The sequence below is a fragment of the Archocentrus centrarchus genome, chromosome 24 (assembly GCF_007364275.1).
Source record: "Archocentrus centrarchus isolate MPI-CPG fArcCen1 chromosome 24, fArcCen1, whole genome shotgun sequence".
Taxonomy (NCBI): domain Eukaryota; kingdom Metazoa; phylum Chordata; class Actinopteri; order Cichliformes; family Cichlidae; genus Archocentrus; species Archocentrus centrarchus.
The window spans coordinates 6,577,296-6,599,426 of record NC_044369.1 but is presented as its reverse complement, the minus strand read 5'-3'; the positions used below and the strand labels follow the sequence as shown (position 1 = coordinate 6,599,426).

The following is a 22,131-nucleotide window of genomic DNA, read 5'->3' as shown; positions in this document are numbered from 1 at the left end:
AGAGATAAATGAAAATAACATGCAGGTCTGAAAAGTACATGCAGTGTTCATCAGCACAGCTTGACATGTTTGTATTGTTATGACATTGTAAGCATGTAAATTTTAGCATACCTCATTAAAGCCCGTAAAGAGCAGTCATCAGGTTTCTTTATCTGTTTTCTGTAGGGAGAACATCCTTACCCTTGGCCTATGTTTTCATGCTATCCTCTGCCTCAATGCTACACTTTGAATCCACCAGAGATCCTACATACCTCACCGGGTAAGAGGAACATTGATGAACTCACCAATAATGGCTTAGCATTATTATGATTTTTTTTTTTTTCTTTTCTCTGTGTACAGACTCTGAGATCAGTGCGCTTCTGACTTCATGGAAAGACCCAAAGAACGATGAAATCTGGATGGAAGCCTGTCGAAAACTGTATTGCAAAGTCATGATGTCAAAACCCAACACACTGACCGGAGAGGGTAAGCTGCTGGTTCTCTTGGTTTCTGTGGATCTCATATCTCGTTAGAGGTTTTTATCTTTGAATACATTCTAATAATAGATCTTCACCATTAGTGTTGATTGTAGGGGAGATGCTCTCTCAGCAATGACTAAGGCCTGGAAAGAAAAGCTGTAAATTACCGTTTTAAACTAAAGATTTTCTCTTAAAGTGTAAGAGAAATAACCACAGCATAGAAAAGCTAACCAAAGGTCACAAAGAATACTTCACATAGTGCGCTTGGTATTTGAGCGTTACTGCTTGAGGGTGGTCATAATGCATTTCACGCTGTTTAATTTCAGAGAAAAGTACCAAAAAGGAGAATAACTTTTTTTCATTTTACAGAGAAATGATTAGCAGCAATACTCACACCAGTAAGAACATAAACAGTTACCAATCTCAGAAAGACCTGTGAAAAAAACCCGTGAATGAATCACACTTTTGAACTATTTTGTAACTACAGCTCTACCTTCAGTGTACCTGCTACATTTGCTTGAGTTAGTTTTTTTTTTTTTTTCTTTTCTTCTTTTTTTGGTTAAGACGGCACACGGGTAGTGTATATCTAGGAACAAAAGGAAAGAGGAAAAAAAAGCTGGTGGTGTAAATGGTTTGATTGTGAGTGTTTGTGGATCAGGGATGAGGGGACACATTTAAATTGCAGACAGGAATACCAACGAGTTTGCTGGCTGAATAAGTTATTTTTTGTTCTTATTGGTGTGACTGTAAGCATGTAAAAAAAATGATGCGATCATACAGAAAAACTGCACAACAATGCTGCAGTACAGGAGAAGAAGGTGGAGCTGGACAGCCAGGTGCTTTAGTTTACAGGTAGTTTTTGAGAAGTTAAGATGGGGAAAGTTATTATTGTTCTACATGTTGAAATGAGGTACAGAATACTAATGGGGAGAAAGTAATTTTGATGTTACTGATGAGCGTGAAGATGCACATTTCTTCCCCATATCTGAAGTGAGGAGTAGTTGCGTGTGATTTAACTATCGTTTGTAGTGAGCACGTAGAGACATGGAGTACGTAGCCACGTGGGACTGAAAATAATGGTAGGTGACAGTGAATTGTTAACTATAACTGCTTGTGCTCTGCTGGAGAGGAAGTTATGGATCCAGTGGCGCTGCAGTTAGTTGATTACTTAATGGTGCTGGATTGATGATAGGAGTAAAGGTTATTTATGCGTCATGAAAGGTGAGAATTTACACCTTCTAATCACATTCAGATAAGCTGTATTGGCTTTCACATGTGCCTTATTGACACAACTATTTATGTTTCTTTAATGCCAAGGATAGTTTGGATGAGAACATTTTAAGCTTCTGAAATTCTTCATAAATGCATCCAGTTCAACCAAGACTAAAGAATTGACTTGATCTTTGCTGACAGAATGTTTAAGTGACTCCAAATAACCCATAAAGTGTGAGTTTAGAGTCTAAAACAGTTGTATAGTAACCGTACCACTGGAAAGAGAGAAACCTGATCAACTTTCTGCTGGTGCATCTGTGTGATGTCTGAGCAGTTATTTTGAATTTAGTAGCTATATGAATGGTTTCACAGGTCTGTCTTATGCCCTCTTATGAATGCCCCAGTGACTAATTTCATTAGTCAGTGGGGCACGACTTGAACTTCATGTATAGAATCAAAAGTCAACTCTAATAAAAATTACTTCAAAGGTTTGGTGACATTGCCTCAAATTAAAATTTAAAAAGACTTTATCCCTTCAGGTTGTGCTTCTGCAAGATTATGGCTTCATTTTTTATCATGCAAATGAAAAATGTTGATTGATAATGAAGCAATCAAAGTTCAAAAAACATTTCTTTAAATGCAAAAGCATCTTTATTCTGTATTTTTTTTTTACTCTTGTTTTTCAGTGGGAAAATCATCACTTGTCTTGAGACTCTGTTTTACCAATGAAAGGTTAAATTTAATTTAAAAAAAGTTTTCACAGGACTCTGTACAGTCCTGTGAAACACTAAGTACACCCTTACTGCTTCCATAGGAATTAAGAGGGCAATTAGCAGCCAAATGCTGCTAATTTGATGCACTTTATTAGCTGATCATCAACAAGTATGACCTCTGGAGCATTCAGGTGTGTGTTGACACAATACCACAATCTTCCCAGGAGTGAACATCTCAGTAAAATTCACCCCAAAGTCAGACCAGCTCCAAAAATGCTCTGAACTCAGAGAAATTGTAAAAATTTTAAGAGCTACAGCTCAGACTCTAAAAGCTTCGGTTAGCATGTTAAGGTAAATGACAGTACAATTAGAAGAAGACTGTAGAAGATAAGTATGGCCTTTTTGGAAGGGTTGCCTCTTCTCTCTAAAAAGACCATGGCTGAAACCGAGTTATGCAATAGGGTAATGATCCCAAGCACAGCAGCAAATTTACAACAGAATGGCTGAAAAAGAAAAGAATCAAGGTATTGCAATGGCCAAGACCAAACCTGAACCTGATTGAAATTCTGTGGCGGGACCTTAAGAGAGCTGTGCGTAGGTAAATGACTGCCCAGAAACCTCAATGAACTGAATCAATGTTGTAAAAAAGAGTGGGTCAGAATTCCTCCTGAACAATGTGAGAGACTGAAAAAGTCATTTTGAAAACAGTTACTTCAGGTTATTGCTCCTAAAGGTGGTTCTACAAGCTACTGAATCACGGGGTGTATTTAGTTCCTCACAGTATTGCACAGAGTCGTGTAAAAGCTTTGCTTTCCACACAACTGCATAAGCCTTTATGATACAGAATTTGCAGCAGGAAGGAGTCCACCTTTGTTTCCATACAGCATTCACAAGGTCAAATAATTATTTTCAATAACTTGATATCAATATGTGTAAATTGTGTAACAAAAATCCATGTGACACAATCTGAAGGTATTTAGGATTTCTCATTTAACTGCCTTATTTGCTGATGTCTTTTATTGAAATTCAGGTGCACGTCACACTTTTCCTCACCAAGATTACATAAACCTGATGTCCATGAACCTTTTAAGAACTCTTCATCAATGCCGTTGACAGCCACTGTGAAACTGCACCTACGCTTACTTTTCCTATGTAGGAGTAAATAGCTGTGATTCAACAAAGACGAAAATACATTCAAATGAAGGAGGGCTGACAATCTTGTCATTAATGCATGTACTGCGCAGTGATTGCTTCCTTTCATCAGTACACTGTTGAAGCTTGTAAAAGCATCTACTCCACGGCTCATTTGAAGCCTTTCACTGGAAGACCACGATCAAGATTTATTATCATTTAGCTTCTCACTGCCATCGAAGTGCTATTTCATGTCGCACATCATTAACCGCGTAAAACCTGGCATTTCACTTTTCAAGAAACATTCAATGAAGGAAAGGGTTCATCTTTTATGAACTGACTACTAAATGAATCTGATTTCCTGGGAAGTTTATTCAACACGTGTGTATTTCTGAATATGAAGATACAGTGATTATCACTTGTCTTTGACAAGCTTCTATTCAGCTGGAAGATGATATTGATTAAGCTATCTCATGGTCGAAATGCTTACAATTAGAACTGTTTCATGTTCAATACCTCACTATCTTGTCAGCTTATCGATTCCCTAATTGGTTTCCCTCAGCAGCATATCAATGAAATGCATTCACTCGTATTCAGAGTCACTGAGCTGCATAGTGAATAGTAGGTTTGATCAGCCCTTTTCGTCTTTTTTGAATTTGCAGCCTGTGAAATGTTCATAAGGCTGTGCCACTGTGTTTACAAAACATCTTACACTTCACTCAGTTCACATATTTAGTAGTGTAACAGTACAAAAGTGCACCTGCAACCCTGTGGCAAATGCTAAATGGACTGGTTTTTATTTAGCGCTTTTCTACTCTACATGAACGCTCAAAGCACTTTATGCAGCTTTTCTCATTCACCCACTCACACACACACATTCATACAAGCACTTTCTATGTGCTTTCTATCTAACATTCACACACACACTCCAATGTACTGGCTGCTCCAGTCTGCATCCTTGCCCAAGGGTGCAGACTGGATCGAACCACCAACCTTCCGATTAGTAGATGACCTGCTCTACTTCCTGAGCCACAGCCACCCCCTGAGCATCACCAGGGAGACGGCAAATCATTTTTCAGCACAATGCAAATGTGAGGAATAGGAATCACAATATGGCTACCAGTTTAATCTTTTCTCATAGAAAATGTACTCATCCAAGTTCTTTTCAAATACTTCTATGTGATCCAATCTAAAATCATGCAACTTATGCCAATGAAAAAAACAACAACAACAAAACGAATCCTTTTTTGAATATTTTATTCAACTTTTGTAACATTTTATACCAAAGCTCAAAAAAGAAAACAAAGAACAGACAATGCATGGAAACATGTTACTGAAAGGTAGCCAGTATAAAATAAGACGTGCACAAGTAAACAAATACTACACAGCAGCATAAAACAGCCTGAGACTATGATCCATCCAACAATTTAAAGAAAGGTTTCCAGGTGTCTTGAAATCTGATATAACGTCCTGTGTACCTCTGGATGACTTCCAGTGCTTCTGCTATGTCTCACTTTGACCGCACTTGTGCACCTGCACTTTCACCATGGACTACAAACGTATGCAGTGCATCAATTTCTCTTTCAGACTAACTTGACTTCATGTCAAGGGTCATGACTGGTAGTAAGCTTTGGGTCAAACAGTAGTTTACAGTGCAGGATTCTGCAGTGAAAAAGGTGCTACTTCAGGTGAGCATTCTAATTTTTGACTTTCACAAGATCATGCACCATGAATTTGTCCCTCAGGATCAGACTGTAAATGCAGAGTTCTACTGTAACATCCTGAGAGCATCTGAGGCTCAGTATTTGGCAGAAATCACCTGTGTTGTTGCACAAGGACACTGATTGCACGCATTTGATCATACTTTTGGTTTTTGTGAACATACTAATCATACCCCATGAATAAAATCAAGGTATTGACACTGCCACAAGTTACAGCAATACAGTAGGTTATCCTGGCCACTATGTTGTAGGAGGCTGGTGTTGTATCATCTTTATTACTGATTTTTGCTGGCTTATCACCCAGTGTTCCGCTCTTATTTCCACAATTAGATCTTCAGTGACTGTGGGTGGTTCTTTGCACAGACGTTGTGAAATGACACTAAAAGCCATGCAGACATGGTTTACTCAGTGACAGTCAGGGCCAGTGAAGCCGCAAATTGATACGAGCAGATGTACATTTGCAAAGCTTACTTGATGGTATTACTGCACATTTTTTTTGTTTGTTTGATTTTTCAGCTGAGTTATGATTTCCTGTGACAGACATGTTCATCCTAGATGTGATGCACCGTTGCTTTTAAACTATTATACACTGCTCAAAAAAACCTAAAGTGGACATATCATGCTTTTAAAGCCTTCCTTTTCATATGTAAATCATTCACTTGTGGTCTATATAAAGTAGAACTGCAATGCTTAGGTCTGAATTCCTCATTACTGTAGCTCCACAGACCCCTCTTTTACCCCTGTTCTGAGCGGCGTCGTAGAGCAACTCTTTTTGGTGCGGTCTTTTTAAAGTTTATTTATGCGTCTTGAAAGGTGAGAATTTACACCTTCTAATCACATTCAAATAAGCTGTATTGGCTTTCACACGAGCCCACTCCAGGTCGCAGAGCATTCCACTCGACCCCGTTCGGCCATTTTTGTAGTTTGATAGCAGGAATACGATTATCTACCAACAGAGAAACTTTTTATTCCCAAGATTTTTAAAGATGTCAACAACGGAAGACTCGTCCATCCAGCCTGTTCGAGCCAGAGTCTGACTCGGAGCAGGAGAATGAAGACGACGAACCTGCAGAACCATGCCTTCAAATGAATGCACTGCAATGGTGTGTTATTACTGTATTTACGCCCTCTCCATCCATACCAACTACCTACAATATGGAGCATAGTTTATTTATAGTGTCCATTCATTGGAAACTACTATTGGAAACACCCACAAAAGTACACTGCTCAAAAAAATAAAGGGAACACTCAAATAACACATCCTAGATCTGAATGAATGAAATATTCTCATTGAATACTTTGTTCTGTACAAAGTTGAATGTGCTGACAACAAAATCGCATGAAAATCATCAATGGAAATAAAATTTATTAACCAATGGAGGCCTGGATTTGGAGTCACACACAAAATTAAAGTGGAAAAACACACTACAGGCTGATCCAACTTTGATGTAATGTCCTTAAAACAAGTCAAAATGAGGTATTGTGTGTGGCCTCCACGTGCCTGTATGACCTCCCTACAACGCCTGGGCATGCTCCTGATGGGGTAGTGGATGGTCTCCTGAGGGATCTCCTCCCAGACCTGGACTAAGCATCCGCCAACTTCTGGACAGTCTGTGGTGCAACGTGACGTTGGTGGATGGAGTGAGACATGATGTCCCAGATGTGCTCAATCGAATTCAGGTCTGGGGAACGGGGGGGCCAGTCCATAGCTTCAATGCCTTCATCTTGCAGGAACTGCTGACACACTCCAGCCACATGAGGTCTAGCATTGTCCTGCATTAGGAGGAACCCAGGGCCAACCGCACTAGCATATGGTCTCACAAGGGGTCTGAGGATCTCATCTCGGTACCTAATGGCAGTCATGCTACCTCTGGCGAGCACATGGAGGGCTGGCTCCAAAGAAATGCCTCCCCACACCATTACTGACCCACTGCCAAACCGGTCATGCTGAAGGATGTTGCAGGCAGCAGATCGCTCTCCACGGCATCAACAGACTCTGTCACATCTGCTCAGTGTGAACCTGCTGTCATCTGTGAAGAGCACAGGGTGCCAGTGGCAAATTTGCCAATCCTGGTGTTCTCTGGCAAATGCCAAGCGTCCTGCATGGTGTTGGGCTGTGAGCACAACCCCCATCTGTGGACGTCGGGCCCTCATACCATCCTCATGGAGTCGGTTTCTAACCATTTGTGCAGACACATGCACATTTGTGGCCTGCTGGAGGTCATTTTGCAGGGCTCTGGCAGTGCTCCTCCTGTTCCTCCTTGCACAAAGGTGGAGGTAGCCGTCCTGCTGCTGGGTTGTTGCCCTCCTCCACGTCTCCTGGTGTACTGGCCTGTCTCCTGGTAGCACCTCCAGCCTCTGGACACTATGCTGACAGACACAGCAAACCTTCTTGCCACAGCTCACATTGATGATGTGATGAGCTGCACTACCTGAGCCACTTGTGTGGGTTGTAGAGTCTGTCTCATGCTACCACGAGTGTGAAAGTACCACCAACATTCAAAAGTGACCAAAACATCAGCCAGGTACTGAGAAGTGGTCTGTGGTCCCCACCTGCAGAACCATGCCTTTATTGAGTGTGTCTTGCTAATTGCCAATAATTTCCACCTGTTGTCTATTCCATTTGCACAACAGCATGTGAAATTGATTGTCAATCAGTGTTGCTTCCTAAGTGGACAGTTTGATTTCACAGAAGTTTGATTTACTTGGAGTTATATTGTGTTGTTTAAGTGTTCCCTTTTTTTTTTTTGAGCAGTGTATACTCATACACCCAACAACCGAACATTTTGACTTGTCTACTTGCAACTTCGGCATAACTGAACTTGGACTACAAAATCACTGCGAGGAAAAAAAAGTGGTGGATTCACGAATTTGGTTAGCCGGAAGTCAATGGCCTTGTTTAGCAGTTCCACAGCAAATACTGTGATGTAATTGACAAGAAAATTTAAAAGGGAACAGAGAAAACTGAACAGACTGAAAAATATGACCCAAAAATAATATAAAGATATCTACACGGCACTGGGAGAGAATAAATTAAAATTTTCTGTACTCCTAGACACTCAAAGTACACAAATGTATTTAAGGGCTAAAAATGTGGATTTTGCATGATATGTCACCTTTAAATGAACACTTTTTAATCAGAGTGTAGCATCAAGTCAGTTAAATTTCTAGGATATTGATCTGGTCAGTTAAATAACAGAGGGGGTTGTTAATCTGTTTCAGCTGCTTTGGTGTTCATGCAATTAACAGGTGCACTAGAGGAGCAACAATGAGACAACCCCCAAAACAGGAATGGCTTTACAGGTGGCGGTCGCTGACTTTTTCTGTCTGCATCTTTATCTGATTGTCTTCCCACTAGTTTTGCATTTGGCTAGGGTCAGTGTCACTTATGTTAGCATGAGGCAATACCTGGACCCTACAGAGGTTGCATAGATAGTCCAACTCCTCCAGGATGGCACATCAGTATTTGGCATTGCCAAAAGCTTTGCTGTGTCTCTCAGCTGAGTCTCAAGAATATGGGAATATGGAGGAGATTCCAGGAGACCGGCAGTTACTCTAGGAGCGCTGGTCAGGGCTGTAGAAGTTCCTTAACCATTCAGCAGGACAGGTATCTGCTTCTTTGTGCAAGTAGGAACAGGATGAGCACTGCTAGAGCCTTTCAAAATGACCTCCAGCACTGGTGTGAATGTCTTTGACCAAACTGTCAGAAACAGACTTCATAAAGGACATCCTCTGGTGGGCCCTGTGTTCACTGCCTGGCACTTCGGAGCCCGACTGGTATTTGCCATAGAATACCAGAATTGGCAGGTTCAGCAATGGCGCCCTGTGCTTTTTACAGATGAGAGCAGATTCACCCTGAGCACATGTGACAGACATGAAAGGGTCTGGAGAAGCCATGGAGAACATGATGCTGCCTGTAACATTGTTCAGCATGACCAGTTTTGGTGGTGGATCAGTGATGGTCTGGGGAGGCATATCCATGGAGGGGAGCACAGACCTCTACAGGCTAGGCGACAGCACCCTGACTACCATTAGGTATCGGAATGAAATCCTTAGACCCCTCCATCAGGCCCTACACTGGTGGTTCCTGGGTTCCTCCTGGTGCACAACAATGCCTTGCCTCATGCGGAGAGTATGAAATTCATGGAGGATGAAAGAATTGTAGATTGATCATTTTCATTTTGAACAATGAACAAACAATGTGGCATCATTTTGTTTACAGCACATTATCCAGTCCATATCAGTATAGTAGATATCCTGCACAATTTTTCCCCCACTGAGATCTTTAATTTTTTTGAGCAGTGTGTATCTTTAATTAGTATTTATAATGCTCATGACTCTGTGAGAACTGAACACACTGTATCACTTACTTGGAAAGTATCTGTCCAGTCCACTTACAGCTACTTAATCGCATACATGAGAGGCTGAACTCCAGTCTAAAAATAGTTGAAATAAAGCATCTGATATTTTAATTTTTAAACTGGATTTTCTTTGAACACAATATTTAATGCAGCTCTACTAATACATTGTTTTTTTTTTTTTTTATGTGCATGTTTTTTCTCTTCAGTGCTGGCTGACCTTCTTGAGAAAGTTGTGGCCCATCTATCCAATTCTGCCTCAGAGTGCTTCTTCTCTCCAGCTCAGTACAAAGGTCAGTAAGAAGAGCAACCCCCCTCCCCCTCCCCCCTCTAGTTTAGTCAAGGAAAATAACTAAAGGGCACTTTGTGGATCAGTGAAGTAAGATACATTCTTGGTGCATGGGACACAAGCTGACAATACTGATTTGGTTAAAAACATTTTGTGTGATTTAGAATTAATTTTGGTGTGTTATTGTTGCAGTTGTCACACTAATCAACCACTAACTGCCAGCTGCAGTGGTAGTTTACTGGGTTATGCTTTGATAAAGAGGTGCATGAACTCATCAGAAAAAAAGATGGTAAGTGTGATGGGAGTATTAACTAGAATTTCTAAGTGTGGACAGACTGTAAAGCCCTCTGAAAGTATGCAATTGGAGGTTTTGGCATAATAAAACTGTTGACCTTGGCTGGGAATATTTCCAGACAAAGGATTTTGCACCTGTCACAGGGTCAGCATTGGAAGACTTTGGTAAAGTTTTGTCCCTCTCTTTCGTAGAGTTCCTTGAAGTTGTTGAAAAGCTCCAGTGGGCAAAAGTCTTAATGCTGTTTTTGTCAACACAGTTGTTTACTTATTTAAATTTTTTGGGATGATTACCACTTTGAGTACTAATCAGTACTACTAATCAGGGTGGATAACTCACCTACTGCAAACCAGTACCATCTACTGGTACAATTTAAAGATACTGAACCCCAAGCTGGAAGACAGGGCTAAAAGGAAAAATGTTAGATTTCACAAATATATGAGTGAATGATTTTAGCAGGTTGGAGTGTTTGATAGTCAGTCAGCTAAACAAACTGACTGATGGCAGTCAGAAAGAAAAGATCTTTCTATCTAAATTTTCCCAAAGGTAATATGCAATAAATACCCAATAAGCATATTTGTTTTTCCTAATTTACATCTTTAGAAAAAATTAAGTTAAATCAGATCATGGTTTAATCATGCCTTTCACCCCAAAGACATATTGCACAAGTTGTGATTTTATTTTCCTAATGTATACAAATACCCCTACTAAGTATTAAGTATTGACGTATCAATAGATTTAATTCTGTGTTTAATTAAGTTCAACATCCTATTAATTTGTATAATCACAGTCTCATCAATGGTGGACTTTTATCAGTTTTAATTTCATCAGTATCTGTATGGCTCCACTGAAATAATGCAGTCATCCAGCACTTAATACACAATGTGTTATAATTATAAGACTGTCATTTGTTCAGGCACATTTAGCAGCAATAACTTGAAGTAATTGTTTTCTGTATGACTTTCAGTCTCCCACATCGCTGTGGAGGAATTTTGGCCCACTCTTCTTTACAATGTTGCATCAGTGCATTGAGGTTTGCAAGCATTCGATGATGCACAGCTCTCTAAAGGTCCCACCACAGCATTTCAATCAGGTTGAGGTCTGGACATTGACTGAGTCATTTTTTTTTTTTTCAGCCATTCTGTTGTAGATGTCAGACATGTGTTGGACAGATGGCCTGAGATTTGACTGTAGAGCACTGTTCAGGCAAACAGAGGAAAACACAGTCAACTCAGTGACTGCAACGAGCCCAGGTCCACCAAATCATCACCCCTCCGCCACTGTGCTTGACAGTTGGTATGAGGTGTTTGTAATGATATGCTGTGACACTGTGCGTTATGGCAAAACGTCTCCACTTTGGTCTTGTCTGTCCAAGGGGCATTGTTCCAGACCAGCAGACTGCCCGACCTCTGCTTTATAGAGGTCGTCACTCTTGCTGATGATCAATTCATCAATTGCATTCATTTAACAGCACCTGGCTGCTACTTATACTCTGAATTCTTATGGCAGCACTAAGGGTGGACATAGTTCTTCTGCAGGACTCTGCATAGAGTCCTGTGAAAACTTTGCTTGTCACATGACTGTAAGTTGACCTTGGTGGTTGAAAAAAGAGAATTGCAATTTTTTTTTCATGGAAACCATCCTGCATATTTCAGTTACAATATATAGTCTGGCAAAGGCTTTGTGGCATCAAAATGTTATTTGTTGTGGTGAACACAGGTTTGTGTGCTCTTCGTCGTTCCTTTGTGATGCCACATGAACTACTGTAACAAATTAGAGGAGAACAGACTGGGACAGGTGTGTCTGTAAACAGTTTCTGCAGTAATCGAGCATTTTATTCTCTGCTAATTCCTGCTCAGTCAGACAAAGATTGTATTTCTCTGTGGGAGACTTCTGTCCATAGAACTCCCAGTAACACCACCCAGGCCTCCCACCCACTGCTGTGCTACTCAAATGCATTTAATTTTACTCTCTTCTGCATGCAAATTATGCAAAGAGGTTATATGTTGCCATCTCACATGATGGCAACATGTACTATAACCTCTTTGAGCAGTATGTTATAGATAATATGTATATAATAAACATATAATAAAGATTACATATATGTTTATTATATATTATTATTTTAAGTGTGGGCAACTGTTAATCATCAAAGAGGCAGGTCAGAAGATGTTGGATGCTTTATTTCTGGCCAATGTAACAAAAGCTTACAGTTTGTTATGGCTTTCTATACTCAATACATGCTCCATTAATCATAGTTGTGTTTCAACCACAGTGACTGTTTAACAGTAAATCTAATTTCCTTACACTTAGTTAAATATGGCTCAATTATATCCAGCAAGGGCACTTAAGCTATTAACGGTAGTGGGTGTGAAATACTGAAATAACATTAATAGCGCATTAGATGCTAAACTGCACTCTAGAAAAATTCTGACAAGTTCTGATTATTGTACAGGAAAAAGATTTTCTGCATCATTAGCTGAATTTTTTTTCTGGCTCAGAACACATTTGAAGACATAAGATTTCATTGTAGAACATTAGGTAATATTCTTATATCTGTCACTGACGTGCTTATTATGATTCCTTTGTATTTCTAAGGATGTAATGCCAATAAACTTGCTTATTTACAGTACCTTTTCTAGAAGTCAATCTTCCATGCACATAAACTATGCACAATTTATCCATTCAAAATCACCAGCAGATTTTATGACAAAGCCTTTGAAAGCACACACAACCAAATTGTTTTTCTTTTAGTGTATTTTTGTCCTGAATGCCTAAATCTAAACGATTGAGGTGATCAGATACAAAACAAGCTGCTGCCAAGTTGGACATGAAGACCAATACGTTGTGCAGTTCTCTAATGGTTACTCAACATATAAAACCAAGATTTATTTAAATCTTTTATGCTGTTTATTTCAAGTGCTTTTCAAAGGCCATAAAAAGATATGATGGTGCAAAAAGGCAGGTGATATAAAACAAGGCAGAATTTTAAAAAGAAGATGAATGGAAGAATAAAAGATTACAAGACAATGCTGTATTTGAATAAATAGCTCCATATTTAACCCAGGTTTAAGCTGCAGTTTAGAATGTATGATTTGGTGGAGGCATGAGGCTTAAAATCATTTCATAGGAAACTATGCAATCCTGTAAATTCCTGAGAACACCACATTATTCAGTAACTCATAGAGCCACATTCACCAGCAATAACTTGAAGTAATTGTTTTCTCTATTTTTCTCGATGATCTTATGAGTATCTCACATCGTTGTGGAGGAATAGAAATGGGGGTGTGGCAGTATGCAGATTGCACAAGCCTGTTGGCTCAGAGTGATTCTAAATGATTTTACTAACATACGCATGGTGGTATGACCCTGTGCACGGGTCATAAATCCAATGGTGATTTTGTATATGCACTTGTTTTTTGGGCAGGTAAATAATGTTTCCACACACATTAGTAAATGAGGGCCATTGTTCCAGGAGTCTTGTGGTTTGTTCAGATGCAGCTTGGCAAACCTAAACTGTGCTGCTATGTTCTTTTTAGAGAAGGTTTTCTTCTGGCAACCATTCCAAACAAGCCATACTTGTTCAGTCTCTTTCTCACTGTGCTGTCATGAACTTTAAAATTTAGCCTGCTGACTGAGGTCTGTAAAGTCTGATATGTAGCTCTTGTTTTTTTTTCTCTGAGCATTGCACAATCTCAGATGAATTTGGGATGAATTTTGCTGTGACATCCACTCCAGGAAAATTGTGGCTTTGTGTCAACACACACCTGAACACCCCAGACCAGCAAACTGTAAAAACCTCTGCTTTTAGAGAGGTACTCACATTTGGTGATGATCAGTTAATCAAGTGCATTTGATCAGCAGCACCTGGCTGCTGTATGCCTTATTAATTCCTATAGAAGCAGTAAGGGTGTAATTAGTCACAGTACTTGAAAACTTTACTTATTTTGGTTTAATGTCACATAAACTACTGACATAAACTCCTTGGTGGTTTCTGTAAGTGTACAATCTATATTAAAGTAATGTAGACTGGTACTTAACCTATAGACTCCGATGTTTTATATGTCCAGTGTGTATCCAAACTGGGTAATTGCAATACAAATGAACATTCTTCATGCTTATGGTGTATCGCAATAGAAAGTTTTGAAACAGTCAGATTTGACAGACTTGATTAGTAAAGTCATCCCAAATGTCCCTGAGCTGCTAAAGAAAAGCTATTAAGAGAATTCATGAGAGTAAAAGCATTCAGTTGGATCTATGAATTAGTAGACAGTCATTTATGGCAGGAAGACGGCTAATAGAAGGCAGCATCTGTCTGTAGTGCTGAGTCTATCAACACAAAGGCGTGAGTGCTCTGGGGAGTGATGAAGAATCTTAATTCTGGGTGTTTGTTTTGATGATTTATTTATCTAAATTCACAAACACACTTCAGAGTTGCTTATTTTTTCCACTTTATGATATTTGTTTGTTTTAGACTGTCTCACATTATTTTAATACTTCAAATTTTTGGGATCAGTCACATCCTCATTTGCATAAATTCATTAACGCAGAGCTGTTATGGAAAATAGTCTGCCGACATTTCACATGTCAGACTGTTGTTGCTAATGTTTTTGTAGCCCTGCTCTCAGAGAGAGATTTTAGATGTGAGCTTTGTGATGATTTTGACACACTTTGATGTGAAAATTATCGATAGATTTTAGTAATTCCACTAAATGACATTAGAGGTCAGGCTAGGAGCAGCACAAAGAGGATATTCTTAAAACTGCAAACTTGTGCACTCATGCAGCTGATGAAGGCAGACGTATGTTGCATAAGTCATAATTTCCATTGTTTCTTAAACCTCTCAGGATTAATGAAATAATTTGAGTTACAGAATGATAGATTAGTGTGGACCAGAGATTATAATCTTCTGTAGATGAACATGAAAACAACTATCCAATGATAACATTCTGTATAATGATGCTCAGATATCCAAGTAAAGCTCACTGGTGAGTCTGTACATGCAGGTCTTAAATTCTAGTGACCATTGACATTTCAGTTAATTTACCATCCTGGCCAAATAAAAGCCTGAAGGTGTTTTAAGATGGCTACCAAGCCACAAGACTTCTAGATAGGCTTCTAGATAAACTTTGATTACATACACATTTTGTCTCTAAAAACTAGATTTATGTCCACACGGTGTGAGTGACACAAGTACACAGAAACAGATCTTTTTCCCATTTTGCCCTGTAATCTTCCTCAGTTACAGCAGCCTCTAAAGGAGACCAGATAACGGTCAGGACTCTTGTTGAATTCTGCAATCTGCCAGTTATATTTGAGTGTAATTGTCTGCATGTGATGTGGAAAAATGCCCAGTGGGGATTGGCATTGACTAGTCAAAGCCATTCTTCCCAGCTTGACACTGCCATTGTATAAAGAGAGCAGGCTCATTTGCTGACTGTTAACTGCTTTCAGTTCACCATTCAGAGTTGTATCTCATCACCTGCCACGACACTGACTCCTGAAGGCAGCTGTCCAACAATCCCATTTATCCCAGCTCCCTGTTGAAATTTGGTTACTGCATCCCATAAGGAGCATCTTTTTATGTTCCAGAGACCCAAGATAAAATCATCATTTAAAATATTTTTTTTTCTCCACATGGTCAAACTTTTTTTTAAGGGCCTGCTTTTAAGTATTGCATGAAAAACATTATATCAAAGTTATTTCTCTTTTCAGTCCAAGACAATGCAAGTTGCACAAATGGAGATTAAATTGTATTAAAAAAAACCCAAAAAACAAAAAGAGAGAAATGCCACATATTTTAGAGGGCATTTTGTTGCTGTTCAATGTACAGCAAATGCACCGTGCAAGACAAGATTCTAGTTAATTTAAATACTCTGCATTATATAACCAGTGTAGAAACAGACTACATTCAGTGAGCAGTCAATGGTGAGCTCTTTGTAAAGCATTTAGAAAACTGTGGTGTTTAAATGTTAGGACACAGTCTGAGGACACTTGTACTTTATGTGATTATTTCTGTTCTGTGCATGTGTAAATTTGTACTTCATGTTTATTTCCAGCTGTGGAAATACTTCACTGTAAGCGCAAGTTAAGTATTAAGAAAGTACCTTCACCCTGACTAGTAACAATCCTACTTACACACTGTATAATTGCTAATGAGGATAGGGAAGAATAGAGCAGTGTATCTTGTGTTGAAGAATATCTGGGTGTTAAAAGAGCTTACTATAAGAACTAAACTCCGCATATTTAAAACCAATGTGAAGTCTGTCCTGCTCTATGGTGCGAAAACGTGGAGAATAACTAAGGCTACGTTCACACTGCAGCCTGAAGTGACCCAATTCCGATTTTTTGTGAAATCCGATTTTTTTGGTGTGGTCGTTCACATTTCCAAATATATGTGACTTGGATGTGATCTGTGTGTGAACAGCAGACGAACCTGAAAGTGTCCCGCATGCGTAGTAGAGGACGCGATAACGTCACATGTAGTGAGCGCGCTCAATGTTTGCGGAAGTCACACGTTTTCCTTCCTGCGTCCGCGTAACGGGACGCAGAATAGTGACGTTTGTCGAGTATCAATGACGTGCCGGTCGGATGAATGCGACCTGGCCGTACACACTCAGGTCGTATTTGAAAAGATCGGATATGTATCGGATTTAGGACCACATATCCAAGTGGCCTGGGTCGCATTTGAAAAAATCCGATCTGTGTTGTTCAGACTGGCATGAAAAGATCGGATACAGGTCGCATGAGGGCGAAAAAATCGGAGCCTATGACTACGTTCACACTGCAACCTGAAGTGACCCAATCTGTGTATCCTGTATCAGTGTGAACGTAGCCAGAAGACACAGAAGAAAACCTAGACCTTTATCAATAGTTGTCTGAGACAAATGTTTAGGATTTGCCAGAAGGACAAAGTCAGTGATGAGGATCGAGTAGCACTGCAGACAAGGAGGAGAAAATGGAGGTGACAGCAGGTGCACGACAGTGAGACAACCCCCAAAATAGGAATGGTTTTACAGGTGAAGGCCACTAGCATTTTTCCCTCCTCATCTTTACTGACAGTTTTTTCACTAGTTTTGCATTTGAGGCAATATCTAGACCCTACAGAGGTTGCTCAGGTAGTCCAACTCCTCCAGGATGGCACATCAATACGTGCCATTGCCAAAAGATTTGCTGTCTCTCCCAGCACAGTCTCAAGAGCATGGAGGAGATTCCAGGAGACAGACAGTTACTCTAGGAGAGCTGGTCAGGGCCGTAGAAGGTCTTTAACCCATCAGCAGTACTGATATCTGCCCCTTTGTGCAAAGAGGAACAGGATGAGCAGTCCCAGAGCTACAAAATGACCTCCAGCAGGATACTGGTGTGAATGTCTCTCATCAAACTATCAGAAACAGACTTTATGAGGGTGGCCTGACATTGTCAGGCATGCACACAAACATGTGGGGGCCATACTGAGTACCATTTTGAGTTGCTGCCGTGAAATTTTGGCAAAATGGACAAGCCTGTCACATCATTTTTTCACTTTGATTTTTGGGGTGTCTTTGAGTTCAGCCCTCTGTAGGTTGATATTTCCATTTCCAAATGATGTTGCATCTTTTCATTCCTGACACATTACCCGTGTTTCCTCATTGAGATCTGATGTGGTTTGAAAGTGTACCTTTAATTTTTTTGAGCAGTACATTTTCCAGAGGTAGAATGGTTGTCGTAATGAGTCTATTTTAACACTGTCGTAATTTTATTTAAGGAAGGAGTTCTGTCACAAGTTTCATGTTGATGCATTTCCCTCTTCTGATCTGATTGAGGTAGATGTCATGGCATGAACATACCAGCATGCTGATAATGCAGTGTGCTGCAGAGTTTGAATGACTTGCTGCAACACTGTTGTGGGCCTAAAGGTTCAAATTAGAGCTACAAGGTACTTAGTGTGCTCTATTTAGGTGTTTGTTGCAACCACTACCATGATGTCATTCTCAAACTTGATGCATGTTTGAATGGTGGCCAGGCAGATAGTCATGAGTGATGTAGGCTCCCTCTACTTGGTTTATAGCATTAAAATGGAGGAGGTGGTGCTGCAGTAGGAGGTTTAGTCTTAAAGCTTTTTCACAGTTGAACTTTGAGCAGTTTTGGAAGAATTGGGTTGTGAAGTTTCTTTCCTCACATGTTCCATGCGAAATTCAGTAGGATTCACACTAGTGTAAATACTGGTTTTGGTGAGTATACTGCTTGGAGTGGATCGCGAGGTAGCATCCTTGCTGTTGCTGAATGCTCCAAACTGTTGGCTGTGTTATTTTCAAATTTGCACAGTCTGACATCTTAGTCTTTGTACCAGGGAGATAGCAGGTTAAATGTCCAATAGCATTGTGTCGGACTTTTGCATTCCCACATGCACTTCTGATGATGTCTAGAAAAGTTCGAAAAGCTGAAAAGTTAGGTGTTTTGACTTTTATGAACATGTTAGTCTGAAGGTCGAGTTAGATCATTCATTTTTGATTTTGCAGTTTACGAGGCAATCCTAACTCAGAATTCCCTTGCTTGCTTGTTCTTGAGCTTTCAACCAGACCATGTAGTCCTCAGAAAACTTCTTATTTTCACATTTATGTTTTTACAGCTGCACACAGTCTTGGATATATATTGTTGTAAATGATGTGTGCTCATATCTCTAAATGGTTTCATAGCTATCTCTCACTCTATGAGGTAACTCTTTCAGGTTTCTTTATTTTCAAGATTAGTTTTGTTTTAATTTCTCTAAAGCACAGGGGATTGCACTGGAAACTAAATCAGCTTAGAGCTACAGATTCGTGATATTACTCTTCATAATCTTCACAGTTACACCTAAACTAGGCACAGATTGTCACAACTAATGTCAGAGATAAATTGGACGTGCCACCTTTCATAGTGTATCTTGTTAAATGGTTGTGATTATAGTTATTAGAAACTGCAAAATGCACTCTGGTGGCTCAATGCTGAGGAGAGAGAAATGGGCAGGGAGGGAATAAATACAACAAGAAGAGGATTAATCTCCATTACACAGTAATTGCCATCAGCTAGAGGTTTTCGCAGATTTTAATATATAAGGAGAGAAGAGTGTGAGAGAAATTACAGAACCAGCTGTCCTGGCGTAGATTCATGCCCCCATCAAAAGCTATTTTCTCTCAATTAATATAAGATTTGATGGCCTGTGATTAATCCACATTGGTCAGCTCTGATATTTTGAATGGCAACAATGTTGAATTATCACTTCGATATGTAGATTAAAGCTACTGTTATCATCATTTCCCTTGCATTTTTCTGCACCATTAGTCTGTAAATTGGATTTGAAGTTTTCCCTGCCATTGATGGTGTCTGGACAATACCCATCATATTAATTGTTGAAATGTTCTCATCATCTTTCCATAAACTGTCTGAAGCTGGGGATCCATTTGCACAGATGCAATAATATTCGTTTTCCCCAAAGCCAGGAAGCAGTGGAAACATTTTCCAAAACAAAATGTTAGTCCTCCCACAGTTATTACTTCATTCGTCGTTCCATCTGCACAATGACAACTGTAACTCCAAAAACTAATATATTTTTTTATAGGTCTGAACAAATAATGGCACTAAGTAAGAGCCCATGAGAGCTGCTAGTCAGACTGATTGCAAACAAGTCGTTTGCGCATAAAGCTGTGGCGTGTGGCTCTAAAGCTGGCCTGTATTTTCAGCCACTGTGGGTGAGTCACAAGAAGAAAAGGTCTTGAGATAAAGAGTTTTCTCACTTCGTTTTATTTTTTTTTCTTCAAAACTCTGCCACAGCCCCTAAACTCCTGAGTTATGACTCTGCTGCTCTGGACTGTCAAAATGCTGCTGTTAAATTACCCATGGCTGACTTTTAGTGAAATTACCCAAGTCACCTTGATGCCACGCTACCTCACAAACATCACAATTAAAGCCAAACGACCGCTGTAAAACTGCCAGCCACAAAGTTACCTAGATAAAACGTCTTAAAAGTAGCTTTTCATGATATGCTGTCATGTTTTTCCATTTTCCATGGCGATAATATACGCTGTTAGTGATGTATAGGTAAAATTTCCCCCCAAACCTGCTTTTATATACCCTCTTATTGGGAAATGCCTTGCTTTGTAATAACCACATCTTTTTTCATCCTGTTTTACAGCAGAGGAGAAGACAGTGAAGAATGCAGTATTATCATCTGTGGAACAGCTTGGAGTCAACACCTGTCTGAAGTATGTAAAGGGATTTTCTTTAGCTCATAAACCCTTATTTAATTAGTCTTCTTACAGCAGACGGAGAGCCTGCTGCATATAAACTATATCAGTAAAGTCTTAGAATCACTCAACTGTGCGCACCATGTAAGTAACTACCCTAAAGTATCTCTTAAAAAGAGTTTAAATCACTGCAATGGGAGTAATGTGGATGTACCTGATTTTTCTAGCTCCTCTTATTTGTTTGGTTATGTATTCTTGATTCATAATAAGTGTGAGGAGAGAGTTCAAATTTATATTGGGTAGGGAAAGGGTACATGCAGGCTAAAAGCTGCGTGTACTCAGTTTGAAGTTTTTTCTTATTTTTGCTTCGATAATTAGGTACTGATGAATGTTGACATGGCCCTAATCAGTTGTTTGAATACCTGTGTCTTCTCCACCAGACTCCACATGAAAACAAGAGTCATCAGTGAGGCTTTACTTTGACACAGTGGTATTTTATGCTCAACACTAACATCTTTGACTCACAGTGACGTGCTGATGTTCAGCAGGAGTAAAGTTTACTGTGTTCAGCATCTCAGTTTAGCATGTTAACATGCTGACTTTGGATAAATGGGACTAAACACAAAGTAGAGCGGATGTTGTTGGAGGTGTCCATTGGTTTGGTTTTAACAAAACAGAAAGTGATGCTTCCCAATTTTTCTTATTTGAATTTGATATTCATTTGTGAAGATATGATGCAAAATGTCCCATTTTCCCTCCTTGCACTGGTAAAAAGTCCTTCCAAAGATTCCTGGATCCACATCCAGATTAATTCCAAAAGTTAATCACTTCTAAATTGAGCCAAGCACCAGCTCTGGTAAAATTATCATGCCAAACCATCAATAACTTTTTGAGTAATCCTGCTGACAAACAAACAGACAAACTGAACCAATCACACAAGCTGTTTGGCAGCGGTAATAATGGCTTCATCTGCCTTTAGTTTTCTTCCCTATGGGACTCCTTCACTGTGCTGTAAAAATGAGAATTTTCTCTCCACTATGCAGAGGCAAACAGAACTGCACCGCTACTTTCATATGAAGTACGAACTGCCATCTTAAATTTTTCAAAACATCATAATCCTTTACACTTACTAAAGAATTTCTGTTATAGATCAAATTAATACACTCACACTTTGTCTCCTATTTTTGTTCTTTTGCTCTCCCCGACACCAGCCTCTGCAGTTACTGTGTATAAGCAATATGCATGACTTAGTTTGTAGCTCATCTGGCTTAAGGACTTGTGAATTTGTCCACAATTCACAAGAATTTCCACTAGAGTAGTGGTCAGATGTTAGTAAAAGTTGCACACAGTGTCCTACAGTAATTGGTCTTCACCCAAACAGTACTCAAGGTCAAGGTCACATTTGTTGCTTTACTAGCAATGTACTATGTTGCCAAATGTATTCACTCATCTGCCTTCACATGCATATGAACTTGAGTGGCATCCCATTCTTAATCCATAGGGTTTAATATTATGTCAGCCCACCCTTTGCAGCTGTAATAGCTTTTCCAGCATTTGTCTGAATCTGAGCAGAGTGTATAGCCCCGTACACTTCACAATTCATCCTGCTGCTTCTATCAGCAGTCACATCATCAATAAACTCGAGTGCCTCGGTTCCACTGACAGACATACACACCCATGCTGCTGCCTCCGCCATGTCAGACAGATAATGTGGTGTGCTTTGACTCATGAGCTGTTTGTCTTCTTCTCATTCTC

The 22,131-nt window shown here is 39.7% G+C and overlaps 1 protein-coding gene across 3 annotated transcripts in view; it reads left to right on the top strand.

Moving 5' to 3' along the window:
* tbc1d32 (TBC1 domain family, member 32) overlaps positions 1-22,131 on the top strand; it is a 120,775-nt gene that overhangs the window by 59,186 nt on the left and 39,458 nt on the right. For 2 of the 3 annotated variants that reach the window (XM_030722066.1, XM_030722065.1), the window contains exons 26-29: positions 166-259; positions 340-465; positions 9,803-9,886; positions 20,325-20,394. In XM_030722066.1, the coding sequence (XP_030577926.1) occupies positions 166-259; positions 340-465; positions 9,803-9,886; positions 20,325-20,394 (374 nt within the window). The remainder of the gene's footprint in view (positions 1-165; positions 260-339; positions 466-9,802; positions 9,887-20,324; positions 20,395-22,131) is intronic. The other variant, XM_030722067.1, reaches the window with a different exon arrangement.